Here is an 8710-nt window from a genome sequence, read left to right as displayed (position 1 = left end):
TATATATATATATATTTTTTCCTGAACGGCTCAGTTCCAATTTTTTAAACCCGATTTGGGTTACATTCATAATATGCGGTCCGAGAGCAGCTACGTGTCATACGTTTTGTGCGATGCCCCTCCAGTCTGAAGGGCACGTATACGACCTCGACAAATCTCAGCTCCAAATCCCGCAGTGTGAAGCCGGCCGTTCACAATCATCCTTTCACATGCAAGTATATATATATATATTTTTTCCTGAACGGCTCAGTTCCAATTTTTTAAACCCGATTTGGGTTACATTCATAATATGCGGTCCGAGAGCAGCTACGTGTCATACGTTTTGTGCGATGCCCCTCCAGTCTGAAGGGCACGTATACAACCTCGACAAATCTCAGCTCCAAATCCCGCAGTGTGAAGCCGGCCGTTCACAATCATCCTTTCACATGCAAGATCAGCGGGAAACTCCGGCCCTCCTGATTCAAATAGGACCACCTGATCCGCTCACCTGTTGATACTTCTTGGCGTCCCAAACTTCCATCTGACCTCGAAGATTGCCGAATCCGGCCAGGACCAGGATGTGACCCTGCGGACTGGACCCGCCCGCCGTTAAAGAGGGGCTCCTCGGGAAGCGGGGACGGACGCGGTGGCTTGTCCTCACCTGTAGTAGGCGGCGTTGCGAGGGCCGGTCCCAAAGTCGAAGACGGCGTCACACTTGAGGTTGAAGATGGTGGCCTTTGCCGGCATGAAGCCGTAAACCACGCAGAACTCGCTCGAGTTGGGACTCCAGGCCACGTCGTAGATGGGGCCGTTCTTGGCTGACGGAACAAAGCAACCACGAGCCGAGTCATCTCATCTCGCCCGAAGAAGCCCCCGCCCCCCCAATCCAAAGCTCCAGCAGCAGCCCATGACAGACACACACAAAAACAAGGGCTGCTGGTCAGCGCTGGCGACACCAAGCGCCACCACCACCAAAGCGTTGGGACCTTGGAGGCATTACACACGTTTTGAATGCCGCTGCTCGCCTCCCCACCGGTACTCGTATCAAGAGGGAGCACGCACATGGCGCCTACTCCGGCACGCCTTCTTCACCGGCTACATTTTCCAGTTCATTTGAAGATTCCATTTGATTTGTTTTCCAATCTGGACACGGCCTCTCGGAGCTCCCGCCCGCTGCCTCGGGTCCGCGTGGGGCCGGACACAACCGGGGGTGGCGAGAACTAAGCGGCGCCTCCGAGGGGATGCAGCCTTTTCATATTGCCGCTCGCTCTCTTTGGAATGAACATTGGGCGAGCCCCCCCCCCCCTGGCGACTCACGCAGCTGCACGTGCGCCGTCTCTCCGCCGACGTGGAGGTAGTGCAGCGTCTGCTCGCCGTAGTACGAAGCTCCGCTCTTGTCCACCTCGGTGCTCGCCGTCACCAACACGGCCGACGCTGTCGCGACAAGAAGCGCGCGGGTCAGACTTGTCGGGGTCTTGAGACGGGCACAAATCACGAGTCTTGTGCTCCTTAAATTTGACCCAAGTGAGAAAGCGTCCACTGAGTCGGGACCTGACTTGGGTCAAGCAAGCACACCTCCAAGCGGAGGTCAACTGGTACAACCGTGCAATCTCACTGCAGTCGAGTGCCATCTTTGGAAAGTTTTTTTGAAGTCACAAGTCCGAAGCTGGGCACCTCCGGTGTGAGCGGCCCCAGTTTGACAGCACACACCCTCCACCCCTACCTTTGTTGTTCCACTGCATGTTGACGCGGTCGGCCTTGAAGAAGCTCTTGGTGGCCAGGGCGGCGTCGGGCCCCGCCAACTGCGGGTACTGGAAGATGCGCACAAACGATGGCGCCCCTTTGCTGCCAGGGACGTACACGCACACCTGAGGCGTAAACACACACACACACACACACACACACACACACACACACACACACACACACACACACACGCACACACCATCATAATCACCAACGGGGACGAGGAGGCGGGCGGGCGTTCGAGAGCAGGCGAGCATTTCATTGGTCACCTTGCTGGGATGACTTCCCGGCGAAAGCTCAAAGTTGGAAATTTTCTGCAAGTGAAGCTTGTTGGCGATAACGTCTGCACACAAAGATGCTTTAGCATTAGCATGCTAATGCTACATGGCCATTACAATGTGTGACTGATGCTATTTGTATTAGCGTGTCTAACGGCATTTCTCATTTTGTTTTTACTGTGTTTGCCAACACTTCAGGCCTCTTCGCATGTGTGGCCGCTTAGGTTTCGTTTTTTTTTTTCATCCCGACAACAAAACAACAAAGCCACACACACACACGCACACACACACGCGCACGCGCACACGCACACGCACACACGCACACGCACGCACACACACACACACACACACACACACACACACACACACTCATCCAGCCCACTGAAGGACGAAACGCCTGTTGTGGAATCTTAGCGTGTTAGCATGTGTGGCTAAAGTGTGTTTTGGAGTGCGTCGTTACTGAAATTGTTGTCCTCAAAGAAGTGCAGCTCGTTACTGACGATCCTGACGGCCACCTTCTCGTCTCGGGACCAGCTGGGACACCTGCGCGAGCGACATCGGCATCAAGCCAGGCCGCACGAGCGACATCAGGGCGGCCGCTCACCAGCCGTCCGCCTTCTTCTGGAACAAGCCTTTGAGCAGGCCGCCGCCAGGCAGCTCCCACAGACGAAGGTTGCCGTCGCCCTGGGCCTCCTGGCCGCTCTCTGAACACACAAGCCGCATCTTGCTCATTCTCCACCACCCCCCCCGAATAAAAACAAAATTCTGAAAAACCCGATGAAGATCAATGATCGTCTTACTGCTGTAGGGCTGCCAGGTGACCAGGATGTTGCCAAGAGGCGAGAACTGCAGCATGGTCGTCTTGGGGAGCTCCAACGTGGCCACCGACGAGCCATCCGACGTCCGCGCCACCGACACGCTGGCCCAATGTGCGACAAAGTCAACTCCGGGCGGCCATTCAAGCTGTTCTCAAATGTAATGCCTCTCCATGCATCAAGGTGCACCCCAAGGTTCCGCTCTAGAACCTATACTTTTTGCCTTGATGGATATGTGTTCCCCTACTGTCTTGTCAGTGGACCCTCAAGTTACAAGCTTCATTGGTTCCGTGAGCCCATTTGAAACTTGCAACATTCAGAAATCGAGGCCATATTTCGCGTTGAAATGAATGGAAATGCAATGAATCCGTTCCAGCCTCAAAATTGAGTTATCAATTAACTAAACCTGGATTTTTTTTGCTCCCTTGAAAGGGAAGCCGTCATCTCACTGATACCCCTCTTCAATTTTAATTCAATTTCAATGACAAGTTTATTGTCAAATGTGCTCTATGTGTAACATACAGCACAGATGTTTATTCTTCAATAAAGAGAATCGATCGGCTGAAGAGTGAGTGACTGAGGTCAGAGATTCATCAGAATCAGTGCAGGCGTGGTGGCCCCTTAAAATCTCGGACTTACACTTTTCCATTGCACCATGCCAACAGCGAGCCATCACGGCTGAACGTCAGGCAGCGGCTCGCGCAAGTATCCCTGCGTGTCACACACACACACACACACACACGCACAGTCACATGCTGTATGATGACATCACAAGTGATGTCACTGATGAGACCACCTGGGGAAGGAAGGGTGCTCCTGGCAGGTAGGGGTACTGCAGAAGAGCCATGTCCCGTCCGACCCCCTCACTGAAACAGATATACACTTGCTCACACACGCACACATAGCTAGATAGATAGATAGATACATTGCAATGTAAATAAACAGTTCACATTTCCATTCATTTTCCCCATATTACCAAGAAATGGGCGGAGGTGTGGAGCAGAAGCTTGTCAACAAAAAGTACTGTATAGCAATTCTGAAAAAAAAAAATCTGCAAATTTAATGTTGGCAGAGACACGAGTTGATGAAAAAAAATACTTGCACCGTCTCAAATTCCAGGGACAAAATGCAGCCATTCAAGGGGCAGGCAGTCTGGGGCCCGCGCACACTTGCACGAAAATGGACTGTCACTTGTATAGCGCTTTTCTGTCTCGGATTCACACACTTCGTTGTTAAGTTGCTGAATTGACGTAGCGAGTACGTGTTAGGTTCGGTTCAAACAGAAAAGTCAAGAACGCTACAAACGAAGCGCATCACAACTCCGACGTTGGAAAAGGTCAACGAGGCTGAAAAAGAGAAATAGGACGAAGTAACGAACCTGCTAACTGCGGGACTGGCGGCGCCATGTTGTTCACGTGCCAGAGGCGGGACACACTCCAACCGGTAATACGTCATTAGAAGGCTCGTCGCTCACTGCCACGTCAGCGTGGAAGTCGGGTTCAGGTCCACGTATCTATGCGGTTTATTTTTTAACTTGAATGATGTGCCCCAGCTGAGCATTGTTATGTTTTTTTTTCAAACAACAATGATCTTAAGCTAAAACCTACTTCATTTCCAACCCTTTTGTGACTTGTTTGATTAAACGGGGCGGGTACCGAGAGAATCCATTTCACTCACTCTCCCTCTGTTTAAAAATAAAAGTCTAGTGAGTCACTTACGAAGCGCAAAAAAAGACGCACCGAATACATCTTTCTATTAAGTTCAACCACAAAATTGGAGGGTATAGTCGAAATCAATACGGACTCGTATCTTTTCTCCAAATAGTATCAGGATTTCAACCAAAAGTTTTATGTTGAAATCGTGTTTCGGAAGTGAAGGTGGGCACGTCGACCTTGACTCGCCATGTCGCGGCGTGTGGGCGGGCCTTTGTCTTTTTGAGTACGTTGACGGTGGAAAGTCGCTCCCACTTCGGAGAGAGCCTCAGCGAACTGTCGCGGAGCAGCGAGGAGCCGAGAAAGGATCAAACTCGTCAATCTGACACTTGAACGACAAGATGGTGGCGAAGCAGAGGATCAGGATGGCCAACGAGAAACATAGCAAGAACATCACACAGAGAGGAAACGTGGCCAAGTCCACGGTGAGTCCGGCCAAAATCACGCAACACAACACGTCACGTCACAGTCGAGATTGATCAGGAGTCGGTTCTCGGTTCGCTCCGTCACGTCGGTCAGAAAATCAAAACTTGCTGATCGCTGTTCTTCAAAGTAAAAGCTGATGTCTGCCAATGTCTTATTTTGATGGATAATCGGTCCGCTTTCATGGCGGGCGACAGAAATCGCAAGATTTGCTCTGGTCAGACTGACATCAAGACGATTTGAGTGGAGGGGCAACAATTCATCGATTAACCAACAAGTAATCGATTCGCAAACGAATTTTCTATTTTGACCATCGATTCACTTGTCTCCAAAATACAAAAGTATGCAGTAGAAAGTAGCAGGCTCGAGGACCGACGCATGGAAGGAAACTCAACTCAACGGAAGATGTTTCAAATCGATTGTTCCTTCCAATAATTGGCGACAATTTGATTTTGCATTCAAGTGTTTCACCAAACATTAATTTGCATTCCGGCAGTTATTGTTTAGTCGTTTTACAAACTGACTTTACCACACGGGCGGCTGGGTGTCCGAGTGGTTAGCGCGTCGGCCTCACGGTGCAGAGGTGCAGGGTTCCATTCTGCCTCCGGCCTCCCTGCGTGGAGTTTGGATGTTCTCCCGGTGCTTGCCTGGCTTTTCTGCGGGTTTCCTCCCACATTCCAAAAACATGCGTGACAGCTTCATGGAACGCTCTCTAAATTGTCCCGAGGTGCGGGTGTGGGTGTGAGCGCCGATGGTTGTTCGTCTGTGCCAGCGATTGGCTGGCAACCAAAGAATGGGTTGAGTGGTTGTCGTGACAACGTGATTGTCACTAACGCTCATGTTTTTGTTTCAGAGGAACCTGACGGATGACAAAGGCGTCGGACCCTGGCTCCTCGCACTCTTCCTCTTTGTCGTTTGTGGATCAGGTAGCTTGGCTTCGCTTGTGCCTCTTTCAAACTTCACTTGTCAGTCCTCCTCGCGCCGTTCCAAATGGGCTCACCTGCTCGGCTTCCTGGACCGTGGGAAAGTAGCATGCGAGCGAGGCCCCGACTCCAGTTCGGCTTGATACGCGAGGATTTTTCCAATCTGAAAAGATGATGATGATGATGATGATGACGTTGCCCACACATCAACATTTCAAAAGAAACCCCAAAATCGGGCATTGAGCAGTTGCAATTTTTCCTCCAAACCTGGCGGGTAAGAGCACAGAAACAACAAAAGCCAACCGAGAAGTACTCGGCCCGCCAGGTGGAAGAAAAAGCCAGCTGCGTTTGGCTCATCCTGTGCGCGCCTCACCCGTTCCCGCAACGCGGCGGTCGTTATCGTAGCCCGAGACCGTATTGGACCCCGAGATCCCGACATCCGTGGTTCCAAGATTCCGACATCCGTGGTTCCATACCAGTTTGGGCTGCTAAACGTTGAACGTTGACGTCCTCGGTCAGAAGAAAAACTGCCCGATTGCCGTGTGGTGCGTGCAGGCTGTCGCTTTTTTTTTTCTCTCTGGCCCCCACGCCCCCTCTTCCTCCCCATGTGGGGCCCAATGAAAAAATGGGCAAGCGTGGGCCGTGTCAAAGCGATCCCGTGAGTGAAGACCTTTTGAGACAAGTTTCGACCTCTTGAGATGTTTTCAAAGCGCTTGCGATGCTCGGCAACGTCTTGAAGTCTTTCTCACCGTTTTGCGCGCGTGTGTGCGTGTAGCTATCTTCCAGATCATTCAGAGCATCAGGATGGGCATGTAGTGATGACATCATCACCACGCGGCCCCGATTTCAGCTGTGGCCGCCGCGCAACCGCAACAAATTCCCCCGCCGCTGCCCCCGCCGATACATTCCTGAACTTTGACCTGCCATCATTCCTGACCGGACCACCCCGCGCACACGCAAGGACACGTGCGCGCTTGTTTGCCCAACGTGTCACCGCGGACGACCTTCTCACCGTTGTTTGCCTAAGTCCCGCCCCTCGCTGATGAGACCTTATTGGACAGATGGGGGGCGGGGTCAAAGTACACCTGACGACCAAACCGAGAAGGAGCACGCATGTGGCTGGGCGTGAAAGAGAGAATAAAGTTTGATTTCCGCACCAAGTGTAAATGTGTGTGTGGTTCCAATTGTAATTTGCATATGCAAACAAATGTTCCATGTACACCTCCCACACAAGCAAATATCTGAACTGATGAAAAGGTGCTTCTGAATCTCAGTAAGATAAACAAACTAATTTTGAAAAGACACTTTAGATGCAGTTTGGGATAAATAAAATCCAATGCTAAAAAATAAAAAACTGCGAAATGTCATCTTAAGTTTCTAAAACTAAAATGTCCTTTTTTTCTTTTACTTTGTCATCCATAAATTGAAATGTATTCATTTGGCTGTTGCGGTGCGGCCATCCAGAAGAAGGTCATTGAAAAAAAAACACTAAAACGAAGCATGAAAAAAAGGGAGGAACAAATACAAACTGAATTTCAAAAAGGTCAAATCGGAAATCAAAACTGACGACAATAAAAAATGCTCATGAAAGTTGAGCATTTTTTATTGTCGTCATCACTTTTGTTTGTGTGTGCGTGATAATTGATCACACACACAAACAAAAGTGTCAGCACACACTGTTCTGAAAATCCTTTGGCAAGCGGATACGATCGCGTTTTATTTTGAAGAGTTGGGACCACAGCTGCAGACGCGAGCGGCGTCCGGCGGTTGTTTTGAAAAACGTCGCCCGGCGCTCTTGCAAATCAAGGCGGAAATAAATGTGCAGTCTGATCGGAGCCCCGGCGGAACAAAACGTGGCCGCGCGAATCCCGTTGACGTTCTTGTGTGACGACTTGAATGCTCGGTGACGTTCGGACCCGGTGATGACGACTTCGCTCGCTTTCTCCCGAGGGGTGCTGGGACAACGTGGGTGACGTCATCGGATACTCGCGGTCTCGAAACAACTTGATCCTAGTTTCCCCGTCTTTTCTCGCTCTCCAAACAAAAAAGGGCACGACTTCGTCTTGGCTAGCATCACACAAAGTTATTCAATCTCCTTTTCCAACCTAAAGAAAAAAAAATAGAGCACCGCAGATGGAAGTTTCAAATTCAAAGTTTAAGTTCAAACATGACGTGGACATTGACGTGCCAGCAAGCGAAGGAAGCAATCTTCTGATTTCTACCAGTAGGGGGCGTCACAAAAACCACAACAACGTTCATTTGCGCTTGCCCGAAACTCTCGATCTGAACACGCACAAACAAAAAAAATCATTTTAAAGAGTGACTCACTCGCGAAGCGACGTGAAACTTACTTTCCGGTGAGGATTTCGCAGTCCTTCTCTTTCCTTTCCTTTTCTTAATTTGCTTTTGTTAAGATTATATGATTGCCTTTTACGACTGAGCCAGTAGAGGGCAATATAACTCTACTTTTGTTCGTGGTGAGTGACGTGGGTCGGCCCTATAAAAGGGACACGCTTTTTCTTTTTCTCTCCACCTGTTCAATAAAACACGCCGATACATGGCTGAAGGAAACACCTCACTCAAAGCGTCATTCTTGGATGTTAGGCAGAAGGATGCCAATCTGCACGCGCTGTGAAGCAACTCCGCTAACAGCTTTCGACGTTCAAACTCAAATCACTCTTCTTCGCGGGCAACATAATCTCAGTAAGATAAACAAACTAATTTTGAAAAGACACTTTAGATGCAGTTTGGGATAAATAAAATCCAATGCTAAAAAATAAAAAACTGCGAAATGTCATCTTAAGTTTCTAAAACTAAAATGTCCTTTTTTCTTT

At 49.9% G+C, this 8710-nt stretch overlaps 2 protein-coding genes across 2 annotated transcripts in view; one reads left to right on the top strand and one right to left on the bottom strand.

The window, feature by feature from the left end:
* The window catches only part of eif2a (eukaryotic translation initiation factor 2A), a 10301-nt gene extending 5918 nt beyond the window's left edge, over positions 1–4383 (bottom strand). Inside the window, exons 1-11 of the mRNA XM_019867357.1 lie at positions 4197–4383; positions 3615–3684; positions 3458–3529; positions 2804–2922; positions 2608–2707; positions 2464–2546; positions 1995–2068; positions 1703–1847; positions 1297–1413; positions 641–797; positions 488–572 (exon numbers count right to left, since the gene is read on the bottom strand). Coding sequence (XP_019722916.1) covers positions 488–572; positions 641–797; positions 1297–1413; positions 1703–1847; positions 1995–2068; positions 2464–2546; positions 2608–2707; positions 2804–2922; positions 3458–3529; positions 3615–3684; positions 4197–4224 — 1050 coding nt within the window. The 5' untranslated portion in view covers positions 4225–4383. The remainder of the gene's footprint in view (positions 1–487; positions 573–640; positions 798–1296; positions 1414–1702; positions 1848–1994; positions 2069–2463; positions 2547–2607; positions 2708–2803; positions 2923–3457; positions 3530–3614; positions 3685–4196) is intronic.
* Positions 4384–4735: 352 nt separating this feature from the next.
* LOC109514408 (stress-associated endoplasmic reticulum protein 1) lies at positions 4736–7037 on the top strand. Its single transcript, XM_019867505.1, has 3 exons — positions 4736–4955; positions 5807–5879; positions 6652–7037. The coding sequence occupies exons 1-3, from the start codon at positions 4872–4874 to the stop codon at positions 6690–6692; spliced, it is 198 nt and encodes a 65-aa protein (XP_019723064.1). The 5' UTR covers positions 4736–4871; the 3' UTR covers positions 6693–7037.
* Positions 7038–8710: the final 1673 nt, after the last annotated feature.

Source organism: Hippocampus comes, unplaced genomic scaffold (assembly GCF_001891065.2).
Source record: "Hippocampus comes isolate QL1 unplaced genomic scaffold, H_comes_QL1_v1.1 scaffold49, whole genome shotgun sequence".
NCBI classification, from domain to species: domain Eukaryota; kingdom Metazoa; phylum Chordata; class Actinopteri; order Syngnathiformes; family Syngnathidae; genus Hippocampus; species Hippocampus comes.
This window is presented reverse-complemented; position numbering and strand designations above follow the sequence as displayed.

Bases quoted from the DNA above. Each gene is read 5' to 3' on its own strand.
- LOC109514408 (XM_019867505.1), top strand. From the start codon at position 4,872: ATGGTGGCGAAGCAGAGGATCAGGATGGCCAACGAGAAACATAGCAAG. The intron at 4,956-5,806 runs GTGAGTCCGGCC...TTTTTGTTTCAG, and splicing joins GAAACGTGGCCAAGTCCACG to AGGAACCTGACGGATGACAA. The intron at 5,880-6,651 runs GTAGCTTGGCTT...GTGTGCGTGTAG, and splicing joins CTTTGTCGTTTGTGGATCAG to CTATCTTCCAGATCATTCAG.